The following is a 14,764-nucleotide window of genomic DNA, read 5'->3' as shown; positions in this document are numbered from 1 at the left end:
CCCTCGTGATGTGTGGCACATGCTGCGGGATTTTTATTAAAGCCAGAACTTATTTACAAGTCTAAAAATCCAAGGGCTTTAAAAAACAAAAACAAGAATCTGCTACCCGTACATTGGATGCACAATCCAAAGCCCTGGATAACGAAGATGCTGACCTCCGACTGGTTCCACCAGTGTTTTATCCTGCAAGTGAAGATGTATCTAGCAGAAAAGGGCATGCCATTCAAAGTCCTCATTATGGATAATGCTGGTGGCCATGCTACTGATCTGTCGTATTTGAGGGTTCAGGTTGAGCTCCTACCGCCCAACACAACGTCACTTATTCAGCCAATGGACCAGGGGGTTATCAGGGTGTTCAAGGCCCTATACACGAGGAATGCCCTGGCGAACATGGTTGCTTCCATGGATGCCGCCCAAGAAGGCGATGATTTCAACTTGAAGGCATACTGGTGGCAGTACACAATTGCTATGTGCCTCTAAAATATCCACAAGGCATTGGAAGAAATGAAGCCTGCCACCATTAACGCCAGCTGGAAGAAGTTGTGGCCCGAGGTTGTTTACGATGACAAAGGATTTACACCTGTCGAAATCCAACACTCGGCAGTACAGAAAGCTGTGCAGTTGGCTGCGATCCTTGGAGGTGAGGGCTTTGCAGACATGACCACAGGCGATGTCGACGAACTTCTAGACTGCCACTCCCAGCCGCTAACTGACGAAGACCTCGAAGAGTTGATGAAGTCGGTGAGCGAAGAAGAAGATGCAGCGCAGCAAGAAACAGAAGTTGTCTCCCAAACTGGCTTGACTTTGGAACGGCTCGCTGGGCTCTGCAACCTGGCTAAGGAACTGCAAGAGCGGTTGCAGGAATGGGACGATGATATGGTTCGATTGGTTCAATTCTGCAACATGGTCGATGACATCATGGCCCCCTACAAGATGCTCTTCGACCGGAAAAAGAAGCAGTGGCAGCAACTGCCAATCACAATGTTTTTGCAGCCTTGCAAAAAAGAGCCTGTTCCTGCTGCTGCTACTACAGTTACACCTTCGGAAACCGCGGAAGAAGTGGAAGGGGTGCCCCAGGAAATGGCACCGCCGTCTGAAGAGACGTAAAATACAATCATTGGCTGTGCAGTAAAAGTCATCATCACCTTCATCGTCATCATTTTTACTGCGCAGCAAATTCATCACCATCTTCATTCAAGTTTTACTTCAACTTCTTTCGTGGTGAGTACTGTAACAATCTTTATTTTTTTTTAACCTTAAGTGTTACTGTACTGTATTACATGTAATACAGTACAGTAACATGATACTCTATTGTATTACTATATGTATTATTACTATATGTATACTGTATTTTTTAAAATTTAAAGCTTGCCGATTACGTCATATACTATAGCTACTTTACCGCAGTAATTTAGCCCGTTATATGGTACTGTAAACTTACCTACCGAATTCATATTGCTTAACAGTTGTCCCTGTTATTAATAGAGTAAAGGGTGGATTGTTAAGAGTACAGGGAGGGTTTTAAAAAGTCCAAATACACGTTAAGTAATTAAATAAATGTGCTGTCCGTACTTCCCGGAATTTCAGTTATCGCGGCTGGTCCTGGAACCTATCTCCCGCGATAAACGAGGGGTCACTGTATGCTTAACAAGTTGTGTAGCTTAACCTGCTCCTCGAACAGGACAGAGTTGCAGCTCGCCTAAGATGTTTGGTTGTGGATGTGAGAATGAAAGCGGGAGTGACTGGCCTTTCCTCCTTCTCCTTCCTTCTCATCCTTCCTCTCTTCCTTCGGGCAGAGAGTGGATTCGAACTGATATACTGGAACTGGCGGTTGATGCTGGTAAGTTTAGGTATCGAGCCCCTGTTCTATTTTTCCTTCCAGAATTATAGAAGCAAACCCGCTCCTTCCTCTAGCAAGGGAGGAAGGAGACCCTGAAGGTTCATTATAGCATATTTTCGTATGAGGTTAAGTTTTCTTCCCTCATTCGAAAAAGCCCAGAAGTCTGACGATCATGCGTTTATTACTCCCCAATCAATTTGTCAGAGGCAGGTTTCTCTTCCTTGCTATATCAACCAGGAAGAGAATCCCAGGCGTGGCAAACTCCAGTCAGTTCAAAGAGACTCACTCAGATTCCTCCCTCCATCCAGTGAGGCTTCCTAAAGTAAAGGACCGATGGTTTGTACATCATGTAGGAACAAATCACAATTTTTTAAAGTAAATTGTATTTGTCCTAACTATACAAACCTGAAGTCATTTACATAACATTTTATGCCAGCCTCATGCCACCCCTCAATCTGACATCTGGGCCGAAAGGGAAATTGGAATGTTTACATCAGGGGAGGCGTGCCTTCCGCCTCCTGTATGGTAGTTAAGTGCCTAACCACCTTGTTTGAAAGTTCAACGGCTGTTTCTAGCTTCTCTGTAAGTAATTCCTAATGTAAAGGAAGGACCTCAGGTTTGTATAGTAAGGAAAAATACAATTTACTTTTAAAAATGGTGATCTTTGAGTAGTACTGTGTGGGATTCAGCTATGTAGTTACTTGGTAAGTTACTTATATAAATTTTTATAATAAAATAAAGTTTTATATATACAGGCAGTCCCTGGTTTATGACGGGCGTTCCGTTTTTACGCCGTGTCGTAAACCGAAAATCGTTGTAAACCAAAAATTCATCGAAAATCGTCAAAATCCTAAGAAAACCTTACTTTTAATGCCTTGGGTGTATTGAAAACAATGTAAACTGCATTTTTATTGAGTTTTTCATAAAAAAAAACCTCCAAATTTCAATTATTCTGCTGTTTTCGAGCCATATTTCTTCCATCGGATCGGCATACGATGCATCATAACCCCTGAACATGTGTCGTAAACCGGGAAATAATTTCTGATGGATATATTTGAAAAGCGTCATAACCTCGGAATGTCGTAAGCCGGACCCGTTGTAAACCGAGGACTGCCTGTACTTACCAAATAACTACATGATTGAAGCCCTCCCTCCTTCCCCTTCATGGACATAGAGCACAAATGAATTGAGCTTTTCAGTTGTGTTGTACCTATTCTTCCCCGAAAGTGGGCGGGGTCTAGTTACCTACACCAAAACAATAGAGCCTTACTGTGAATTTCAAATTTTAAGCTGATGAGATAGCTAGAAACTTATAGCTATGTAGTTACTTGGTAAATATATACTTGGTAAATATATAAAACTTTATTTTATTATAAAAATGTCATTTTATCATAAAAATGTCATATTGTGTACCCTTATTTTCTAGCAATTACTAAATTTAACTTTATATCCATTACTATTGAGAACAAGCTTGTTACAGGTAAACCTTTCGTGAATGTGTAATGATGTAAGATATAACTTTCTGTGTGGTAAACCATTGCATTGTTAGTAGGGGTTTTGAAAGAGGATGTTAGTCATGCAGCTTGTGGTAAACAGTAATTCTTTGCTTTGGATTTCAGATGGTTTAATAAAAATTCATATTTGGCAAATCTTGTACTTAAGTTTTTTTTTTTTTATGGAAAACTGGAATGTTTTGGTCCTTGAATATTGTAGCTATTGTAATTCACAAAAGAGAGATCTGAATAACTGAAAGTCGTGCATAAGTATACGCCAACAATTAGTTCAGAATGATTGTGTGTTCAGATATAGTAACTTTTTAAAGTTTGTATGGTGTAACTTGTTGTTTCTGTATGGTATAGGTGTAACTTGTTGTTTCTGTATGGTATAACTTGTTGCTCCTGAGGTGATTCTTTATAACATGATGTTCAAGCAGTTTATACAAATGACAATTATGATAGGACGCATATTAAGTGTTCTTTTTATACAAAATTTGCATAAGGAAAGGAGCCCTGTATAAAAAACTTACTTGTTTTAGTTGAAGTGTCTCATACCTTAATCTTTGAATATTTATGTAGTATATAGTATTGCAAATGATGTGGTGCATTGATTTTTGTGTTAAAGAAGATGAAGCAAGTGATGGCTATTCAAGATTGGAGTTTGTTTATATCTTAGTGGGGTTTTTATATTGGCTTAATACAACATTGTGTGAATAATAGTTGCATTGCATTGTAGTGTATAACTGCTCTAAACTACTAATTTATATTGTCTTGTAGCGTGTCCTGGACCAGCATGAGGATCAAGCTCTCCTAAAGGCGTATATAACAGAGTGGAGAAAGTTTTTTCAACAGTGCAACTACCTCCCGCTGCCTTTCAACCAGCTTGAATCGGCACTGGCTGGCAAAACTACTACTTCAGTAACCAAAAAGGTCCAGAATGACGACTCTATAGTTAGAAAGGTAATTTATTAGTCATGAGGTAATTTATTATTCATGTCTTCTGTCTTTAGAGTACACATCTGAATACTGTACTTAGTTGTTCCTACACGACATACAAACCATCGGTCCTTTACGTTAGGAATTACTTACAGCGAAGCTGAAAATTGCTGTTAAACTCTTGAACAAGGTTGTTTTGCAGTAACTACCATCTGGTAGGTGGGAGTCCCGCCTACCCGGATATAAACATTCCAATTTGCTTTCGGCCGTCATGCTGTGCAGACATGTTTTCGGAGCTCTCTGCCTGATTGTCTTTAAGCTCTCTTTCCCAGTGGGATCTTTCTGTGTTGTTTTTGTGTATATATTGTTTTCTATTATTTAATATACTAGCTCATGATTTTGAGAGCCTTGCGTTAAGGCTGTATTTCCCCAGCGTGTGTTTCTTGGGGTTGGCTGCCAGGGGCGTAACAAGTTTGCGCCCATCATTTGGACCTCATGCCCTCCGCTCCTTGTTCGGGGGAGTGACTGTAACCATTTCTGTCTTGAGTGAGTGTTGCTCTTCACTGCCTGCGCTGTGGGCGGTTTTGCTGGGAGGAGGATCTTTATGTTGGGGGGACGGCTGCTGGCCGTCTTCGGGAGGTTATTTGCCTTCAACGGCGCCCTTGGTGACTGCCCCTTCGTTCCTCGTTTCTCTCTTCTGGTAGCTTTCCCTCTTGGCTGTCTCTCCTTCATCCTCTTTGCTCGCTTGTTGAGCGATGATCGGTGGGGTGGTGAACCTCTTTGTAGGGGCCTCCTCTCACTTTGTAGGGCAATTCCCTCGGAGCGAGAGGAGCCTCCCTCAACTAATCTTCTTTGCTTTTTTCTTCAGGTTGACACAACACTGTGCCCTGACAAGGGGGACCAACCACTGTTCGTTCTCTGGCACTCCTGTATGCTGTGCCACTGCCTCCTGTCATACCTGTGGTTCCTGTCTGCTCCTGCTGTGCCTCCTGCCTTTTTTGCTCTTGTTGCCCTGGTGGCCAGTCACTGGCCACTCCTGCTGTGCCTCCTGCCCCAGCTGCCTTGGTTGCTCCTATCGCTGCTGCTGACGTTTCTGAAGCTCCTACTGGCCAGGCAGCTCCTGTTGTGCCTCCTGCCTCAGCTGCCCTGGTTGCTCCTGTTACTTCTTCTGGTGTTTGTGTCGCCTGGGCCACTCCTGTTGCTCTTCCTGATTTAGCTGCCCTGGCAGTTCCTCTGCATCCTGACCACCATCCTGTAGAAGATGTTGGAGAAGAGATCGAGGAAGAAGTCCTGTGAGATGTAATGGTCGTCTTCAACTTTATCTTCGACTTCGTCTCCTGCTGCCTTCTATCTTCAACTTTGTCTTCTGCTGCCTTCTCCCCTTCTTGTGAGGCTCATCAGCCGAAGAAGAGGAAGGCTGCCTCTCCCTCCCCTAAGAAGTCCCACCATGGGGCTTCTAAGGGGCTACCTTCCTTCACGGGGAGGCTGTGGGATCTCTAGTTGGCTCTTCCCAGCCTTCAGGCTCGGGAACTGAATTACATACCCCAGGGTCTTGTGTTTCTGGAGCCACTGGCGCGCAGACTTTGGTTTGGACTCTCATCGCCAATTCTAGGTGTTCCGCTCCTAGCCTGGTACTGTGTCGGGTGCTTGACTTTGTCAAGTCACACCGAGTGCTCAAGAATCTTTGGAGTCTTGTGCATCCCAAACTGGTGTCGGAGAGACCTCTCACCGTCCCATTTCAGGCACAGGGCAAAAGAAAGTACCAAGAGATGCAAGAGTCTTGGTTCTTCCTGCCAGTACAGGGTCAGGTTCCCAGCCTGGTGTCTTAGTCCTGAGGGTTCGAGCGCCTGGAGAGGAAAGGAGGTTCCCTTCAGAGGTCCTGTGGGACTTCTAAGGGACTACCTCTCTCTGAAGAGGCAGTGGGTTCTCTTGTTTGGCTCTTCCCACCGATTCGCATTCCCCATTGGGGTCTCGCGTATCGCGTCTCAGGGGCCTCGAGTGCACGACCTTTCAAGGCTGCCTTCTCAGTTTCACTTCTTGGAAGTCTGCGTCTAAGATTGGTTCTGTGCCTGTCCTTCCTCGGTTTCTTCTTAATCCAAGAGGGGATTACTCCAGATGATTGTTCTTATGAGATTTGGAAGTCTCGCCAAGCACTCGGACTCCTTGGAATCCCTAGGGCTCGCTGAGCGCTCAGATTCCTTGGGATCACGAGCGCTCATCTAGCGAGTCGCCAAATGTCCGGGATTCTGTGGAATCTCGGACACTCCCCAAACCAGTACTAGGGAATTCGATCTCCAGTCTGCTTTAGGCACAGGACAAGAGAAGTGTCTCAGACCCTTGGGTCTGAGCACTCAGGGTAGCAGACAAGAATCCCCCTTTAACCCCCACAGTCCGGGTATCTTTCCTGAAAGATTTAAATTAACTCTGTGGCGGAGTCCGGGTATCTTTCCTGAAAGATTTCAATCGCCCGCCAAATGTTTTGAATGGAATTGGCGCAATTTTTCTGCTGCGACACCTCTAGAGTATTTTTGACAAATTGGCAACCCATAGATCACCATACACCACCTCTGAGAGCTGAATGAGAGCGATCAGTAGTCCCCAAGCATTGGCCATGGAGGGTCGCGGATCATTTTCTTCTGACCCCCAACCAAGCACTTCAGCAGCGGTCTTGGTGCGCACGCTGCAGCGTCTCGGATGATAGTGATACTTTTGTCAGTGATCCTTCTACTAGTAAGAAAAAAATTAGTAGTAAAAAGAGGTCCCTAACGACCAAAGAAATCAGTGAAACTTTGAAATTGTTGGAAGAATTCCACGATAGTGATAGCTATGGGAGCGAGTCTGATTACGAGAACGACGTTCTCGAAGGCTTGGGATGGGCTGATGAAAGTGGTGATGAGGAACTGAATGATCCTACATATCGTCAGCAAGAAACTGATAGTAGTAGTGATGATAGTGATGCTTATCAAGCTGAAATAATTGATGATGAAGAAGACATTCTCCGAGGCAGAGGGTCCGTTCGCCGACGCCGCAGGCAACGGGGGAGGGTGGGATCCTCTTCCTCTCGCAGTTCATCGGGGGGAAGGGGAAGCGGCCGTGGTGTTCGAACACATGGGTCGGCTGCGGCTACAGAAGATGATGGGTGGACTGATGGGCGTAATTTCGTTCCTCATGATTATGTTTTTGGTGGTTCAGCAGGAGTGACGCTAGATTTTGACCTCGACCCTAATATGAGTGAAGAATCCGATTATTTTCGGAAATTCATCGACGATGATATAGTGCAAGTCATGGTCGATGAAACCAATCGGTATCACTCGCTCCTCACACGTGACAGGCCTCCTGGTACATCGAAGATGAAGAAATGGGTAGATGTTTGTCTCCAAGAAATGATAGTGTTCCTGGCTCTCACGTTACTAATGCCTCATACATCAAGCATCGTATGAGGGATTACTGGGCAACAGATGCATACATATATACGCCGATATATGGAAAATTCATGCCACGTGACAGATATCAGGATATATATCGGTTCTTGCATTTCACAGACAATGAGATGAGGGATAGAAATAGTAATGATAGACTGTGGAAAATAAGAGATGTCTTGGAAATGGTAAGGGAAAGATTCAAAAAATATTTTTATCCCTTCCAAAAACTTGTTGTGGATGAAAGTTTAGTGTTATTCAAGGGTAGACTGATATTCAAGCAATACATAAGAACAAAAGACATCGTTTTGGGATAAAAATATATGTTATTTGTGACTGTAAAACGGGATATGTTCTTGACATTGTCATTTATACAGGGACAGACGTGAGACATCCCAGCTAATGATCCCTTGGGGCATTCAGGGGCCGTTGTGAAGACGCTAATGGATCCCTATTGGAATGCAGGCCATATCCTGTATACTGATAACTACTACACCAGCCGGGGCTAAGTACTTATCTCCACGACAACAACACCGGGTTGGTTGGCACGGTCAGAGACAATAGAAAAGGAATGCCCAAATTCCCAAAGGGTATCAAACGAGGTGAGGCTGTTTTCAGAAAGAAAGCTCATCATCTCCTTGTGAAATGGAAGGACCGAAAGGAATTCAATCTGTTGTCGGGGATTCACACTGGGCAAATGATATCCACTGGGAAACAGGACTACAGAACACGTGAAACCATTTACAAACCAGATGTGATTGTGGACTACGTGAAAAACATGCGTCTTGTAGATAAATCTGATATGCAAATTGGATACGTGGCATGCACTCGGAGAACAATGAAGTGGTACAAGAAAGCCCTATTCCACATCATAGACGTTTGTATGCTGAATGCGTATAACCTGTACAAATTCCATACAAAACAGTCAATTTCTCTGCGCTACTTTTCACTCAACGTGTGTAAACAGCTCTTGACGAAATATGGCCAATTCCAGAGAACAGCCAAGGGAAAATTTGTCGAGCAACCAGAAACGTCTCGTCTGGCACCCAGACAATGGTGCCAGACCCACTTCTTGGACCGCCTTCCCGAAACCCAAAAGGGAAAACTGAGCCAGAGGACCTGCCACGTATGTGCTAACACAAAGAACATTGAGGAAAGACGGAGGAAGTTGGTCACAACCTGGTGCCCAACATGTGGCGTCGGTCTATGTTTGCCATGCTTCAAAATATACCACAGCTACAATGAATTCTAGGAGAGAGAGAGAGAGAGAGAGAGAGAGAGAGAGAGAGAGAGAGAGAGAGAGAGAGAGAGAGAGAGTAAAATACAAGTAAAATACATGTTATCATAACTTTTTATTTCAAGTAAACTTTGTTTTTTATTTACCTGGTAATTCACTTTTTCTTTTATGGGTATATTATTCACTTGACAGTCTTTTATATGAGAGAGAGAGAGAGAGAGAGAGAGAGAGAGAGAGAGAGAGAGAGAGAGAGAGAGAGAGAGATGGATAGCTTTTCATTGAGTCGAGAAATGTGTTGGCATACATTGACGATATATATTTCAATTTCATGGCATTTTACGGGTATAACTTGATGGGTATTGTTCACTTTCAATAACTTTTACTTTACATTACGGGTTTTCATATTACATTACGGGTCTTTCATAAATACTAATATTTTTCATACGATAAGGGCAGAAATATAAGGCTTTCGATAACTTTTTTCCCGAGTATTACTTTTTATATACTTTTTTTTTTACATTTATGGGTATGTTTCATTTTCATTGCATTTTACGGGTAATAATTTATAACTTTTTATTTCAAGTAAACTTTGTTTTACATTTACATTATTCACTTGACAGTCTTTTATGAGAGAGAGAGAGAGAGAGAGAGAGAGAGAGAGAGAGAGAGAGAGAGAGAGAGAGAGAGAGAGAGAGAGAGAGCTTTTCATTGAGTCGAGAAATGTGTTGGCATACATTGATGATATATATTTCAATTTCTTGGCATTTTATGGGTATAACTTGATGGGTATTGTTCACTTTCAATAACTTTTACTTTACATTACGGGTTTTCATATTACATTACGGGTCTTTCATAAATACTAATATTTTTCATACGATAAGGGCAGAAATATAAGGCTTTCGATAACTTTTTCCCAGTATTACTTTTTATATACTTTTTTTACATTTATGGGTATGTTTCATTTTCATTGCATTTTGGGTAATAACACATGTAAATAACTTTTATTGTATTATATTTGTTGTATACAAGTGCAAACTTTTAGAATTCATTATTTCGCGTGGTATTGTTTGTTAGCGTGTCGGCGAAAAGGCCCGCGCCCGGGCCAATTCTTTTCAGTCAGCTGTCTCCCCGCTCATCCATCTTATAGCACTTTATAATCAACTCGCTCTGGTAAGTACAAAAATTTTTTTTAATTTTTTTTTTTTGTTCCACGTTCATGTGCATGCTATTACCTTTCCATAGATATGTATTTTTCTCCAATTTGCAATAGTCAATTTTAGCCCGGTCTCAGATGTTACATAAGCGTATTTTAGCCCGGATTGTGAGGGTTAAACCTTCTTCTCGAGGGGCTTCAACCTTGGAGGAGATTAAAGCATGTCTTGAGGACAGTGCTAGTTCACAGTATCCAAGAACCGAGCTTTCCGGGGCTCAGCTTGCTCAGCCCTGTTTGCTCGCCCAGCCACCGATCGGGTTTGCGTAATCGGTTTGGATCAGCTCAGTCTGTACACCCAGCCCTTGATCACGTTACAAGGATGGATGGCCTTGCTCAGCTCGGCTTGCTCACCAAGCCCCTGATCGTGTTTATGTGATCAGCTTGCACGGGTCGGCTTGCTCGCCCAGGCCCTGATTACATTTATGTGATTAGCTTGGGTCGCTCGGTTTGGCGAACCGAATGCTGTTGAGGTTCTCCTTCCTTCAGGAGACAGTTCAAGTGAACTTTTAGCTCTCTTCAGGTTAGCGCTTCTCTGTGGCATTAGCGCTCAACCTCTTCCTTGCTCCCGTCATCACCTCTGGTTGATGATCGCACATGGTCAGCCTCTCCTGCTGGTTCTTCTAGCAGGACTGATAAGAGTGCTCTTTCTCCTCTCCTCTTCTCTCAAACCCTTTCGGTCGCTGCAGGGTGTGCGAGTTGGATAGAGACTACGATGAATTTTGTTTCTTATCGGAGTTCCGCTACAAGGATCTACGTCTTGTGCTCGGTTCTCGGATCTGCTTGCCGCACATCCGAGTAGTTGAGGATGATTTTCCGAGTTCTGGCGAGGTTCTCCCTCCAAGGAGAGGAGATTGGAGGAGATTGGGAGTATAGTGCCCCAGAAGGACTCGAGGGTCCTCTTCTTCGGGATGTGAACATACTCGACCCATTTTGCAGAGATCTTCACACTGATTCGTCAGCACAGTGATCTCAGAGAGAGGACCACAACATCTCTTATGAAGAACTCTTCACTGTTCCTTGCAGGAGTTTCGTTGGGGCTGACGCGTTCCTTGCGTGCTGTAAGGGCAGTCGCGTGCTAGCTATAAGGGTGTTCTCGACCAGGTGAATGCTTTTTCCCTGGACAAGGAGTTCATTTTGGTCGAGCCACCCAGTCAAGCTCTTCCCCTTTCTTTTCCTTGACAAAAGCGATTCTTCTTCTTGCCTCGGAGGGGTCATATGCTGACTGGCAGATTGTCCTGGCTCTGGTTCATCTGGACTCGAATCTCTTGCTGTTTCCCTCTCACAACAGGAGACGGCAAACCTGGAGGACACCGTTATGGTGTCCTCCAGTGAAGGATCACAGATTTCATCAGGAGACTACCTGGAGGGACCGTTATGGTGTCCCTCCAGTTAGTCTCCAGATGAAATCTGCGATCCTTCACTTTTTCAAGGCTTTGCCTCCTCAGATACGAACATTCCTGAAGAGGACCCTGCCTTCTAGAGACTGTTCCAGTCTGGGAGTGGGTCTGTCTACCCAGCAACCTGTGGGCAATTCTGGTGCTAAGAAGAGGGACAGTGTCTTGATTCTGATCTCCAGTCTAGTAAGTCCCAAGTCGTCACATTCCCTTAGCACAGACCTTTACTTGGTTTTGCCTCCCCCTTTTGCAGAGAGTAGGTAGATACCGCAGTAGTCAAGGAACGTGCCGGGGCAACTGCCTTGTCCTCCGGGCAATGGCAGGCCAGCCCTTCCTCAGCCCCTAAGAAGTCTCAGGCTTCAAAGGGTGCTCGCAGAAACACCCAACCTTCTTCATTCTCTTTCTAGAAAGTGTGCATGTGTGTGTCTCTTTCAACCCTCTTTCCAATTGGAAAGAGGGCAGAGGGAGGAGAGGAAGGGAGAACACTTGGAACAGTGTTCTCCTCCTGCTGGTGCCTTGTTGAAGGAATGACTGCCAAATCTTTGGACTATATGATAGCAGCATAGCTGAGACCTAGTAGTGGATATCCTTCAGGAGTAGTATGTTTTCCTCCAGGTCTCACCCACCTTTCATCGAACTTCCATTCCGTCTCCTCTCCCATGTTCCCGACTTTCGGAGCAGCCAGCTCGGCTAGAGCTAGTCGTCCTTGGTGTCGTGTCGTCCCTGCAGAAGATGTCCCCTCGGGCAGCTTCACCTTCGATTCTCTTCGTGGAGAATGAAGATCTGATTCCAGTTCTTAATCCTTTCCTCTCTTGAAGGATGAGGGCGGATTTAGGCTGTTGCTTGATCGACAGGAACCTCTAAATATGCCTGTATATTCTCCTCGCAACATGCTTCTGTTCTCAGATGCACCGACTGGGGAATAGGCTCACCCCTATAAGACTGTTGACTTCAAGGTGTGCAACCAAGACGATAATTACCTTTGTAATGTTCATTTATTTATTATTCTTCTGTTTATATCTATTATTGGTTTAAGAAGATTACTTACTTCTTTATAGATGTTGATCTTTCTATCTTTGTAATGTAGTAGCATAGGGTCCCAGGAGGTGTTAAGAACACACAATCAATTTTTCTTTCTTCATTAGCATCAAAGAAATAACTTTACAATAGAAGTACAAGGTGAAATATTGTACAATTATAAAGTGAGTCCAAGTGAGCCTGTCTTCTTTATCAACCCACAATAGGTGAGGCTTGCTACCTCACGCCTTCTTTGTGCCTTAGCTGCTCCTTCTCTGCTGCTTCCCTGCTGCGCCTCCTCTACTCTCTATTCTCTATTCTCTTCTGCTTTCTTCTTTCCCTCTTCAGAACTGGACTTGATAAGGATTTTTGGAAGTTTTTGTCCCGCCCCTCTGTAGGCGGAATCTTGGTTTTGGTCCGGCCCTGTAGATGCTTAATTGGTTGGGCTAGTCTAAAGACAGCCCGTTTTGGGTGGATTTCTGGAAAAAGCACCGCCTTCAAAAGGAAGTGTTTTGACGTCACCGGAACTTATAATTTCCGGTGGCTATTTATCCCGCCACCTTGTGTTTTTGTTACGAATTCCTCGTGATTACAAACTCAATTAAGTGCAAACATAATGCCTTGGTCACCACAACAGAGTCATAACATGTCCTCGAGTTTGGCGTTTGTAATCACTCAGGTTTTGCTTTCTTGTGGCCTGGTTACAAATTCCTTTATGCTTTTTCAGTTTGGCCTTGTCATCATGATACAGCCAAAACACAGTCACACTGCGTTCTCTCTCTCTCTCTCTCTCTCTCTCTCTCTCTCTCTCTCTCTCTCTCTCTCTCTCTCTCTACAGGTAAATACAGAAATATTATATAAAATATTAGAGAAAATAGTGGATAAATATATACCGAAGAAGAAAAGTAAACATCAGTCATGCATACCAAGAGACAGAAGGATCCTGTTCCAGAAAATCAGAAAGTGGAAAAAAGCTCTTGCAAAAGAAAAGAATGCAAGGAAAGTGATGGAACTAAAAAGTAAGATAGAAAATGCAGAACAAAAGATTATACAATCAAAAGGAAATGAAAAACAGGACCTAGAAGAAAAGACCCTACAAAATATCAAGCAAAACCCCAAAATTTTTTACTCATATGCAAAAAAGATGAATAAAAGAAGAGTAGAAATGGGCCCTCCAAGAATTGAAGGGCGATTAACGAATGAAAAAAAGGAAATATGTAACATATTAGCAGAAAGATATGAGTGAATTTACACCTAGAATTGATAATGAAGATAATGATACAGAAATAAGATGAAAATAGTGAATATTTATTGGACATAGATATTACTGAAACCGATATTGTGCAGGCTATTATTAATGAAATTAAAAATGGATCAGCAGCCAGACCAGACGGCATCCCTGCCATTTTGTTAAAGAAAGTGGTTCATTCAATCGCAAAGCCGCTCGCAATATTATTAACAGAAAGTGTAGATACAGGCAAGATTTATGATGAACATAAATTAGCATATATTACCCCTATTTTCAAAAGTGGATCAAGACTAGAGGCAAGTAATTATAGGCATGTGAGTCTGACATCTCATATTATGAAAGTGTATGAAAGGGTAATTGAGAAAAATATAATGAAACATTTAATGAAAAATAGTTTGTTTAATAGAGGACAACATGGTTTTGTACCTGGAAAAAGTACACAAACCCAACTGTTAGTCCACCATGAAAGCATATATAAAAATATGATAAATGAAAAAGATACAGATGTGATTTACCTAGACTTTGCAAAAGCTTTTGACAAGGTAGACCATAATATATTAGTGAAAAAATTTAGAAAACACAATATTGAGGACAAAGTAGGAAGATGGATAAAAGAATTTTTGCAAAACAGAAAACAGATAGTGATTGCAAACGACAAGAAATCGGGTGAAGCTAAGGTAATATCTGGTGTGCCACAAGGTACGGTATTAGCTGCATTGCTGTTTGTTATTATGATTGCAGACACAGACAGTAATGTTAAGGACTCGGTAGTGAGAAGCTAATTTCGACAAAGGTATATCACCAACACTATCTGGGGCTCAAACGCTGGACTGCTGTTCTTCAAAATCAAGTATAACTACTCTCCAATATTAACATCCCCGAAATTCTACTTCAGATGAGCTGGATTTCCTTTATATAATGGCTAAAGGTAAAATTCTTAGAATTTTTAGAAAAAAAAAAAAA

At 42.9% G+C, this 14,764-nt stretch overlaps 1 protein-coding gene across 1 annotated transcript in view; it reads left to right on the top strand.

Moving 5' to 3' along the window:
* The window catches only part of Cul5 (cullin 5), a 201,188-nt gene that overhangs the window by 65,708 nt on the left and 120,716 nt on the right, over positions 1 to 14,764 (top strand). The window contains 1 exon segment of the mRNA XM_067127553.1: positions 4,114 to 4,296. Coding sequence (XP_066983654.1) covers positions 4,114 to 4,296 — 183 coding nt within the window.

This window comes from Macrobrachium rosenbergii, chromosome 25, assembly GCF_040412425.1.
Source record: "Macrobrachium rosenbergii isolate ZJJX-2024 chromosome 25, ASM4041242v1, whole genome shotgun sequence".
In the NCBI taxonomy this organism is placed as follows: domain Eukaryota; kingdom Metazoa; phylum Arthropoda; class Malacostraca; order Decapoda; family Palaemonidae; genus Macrobrachium; species Macrobrachium rosenbergii.
The sequence above is the reverse complement of the archived record's forward strand: the minus strand, read 5'-3'. Positions and strand labels throughout refer to the sequence as shown.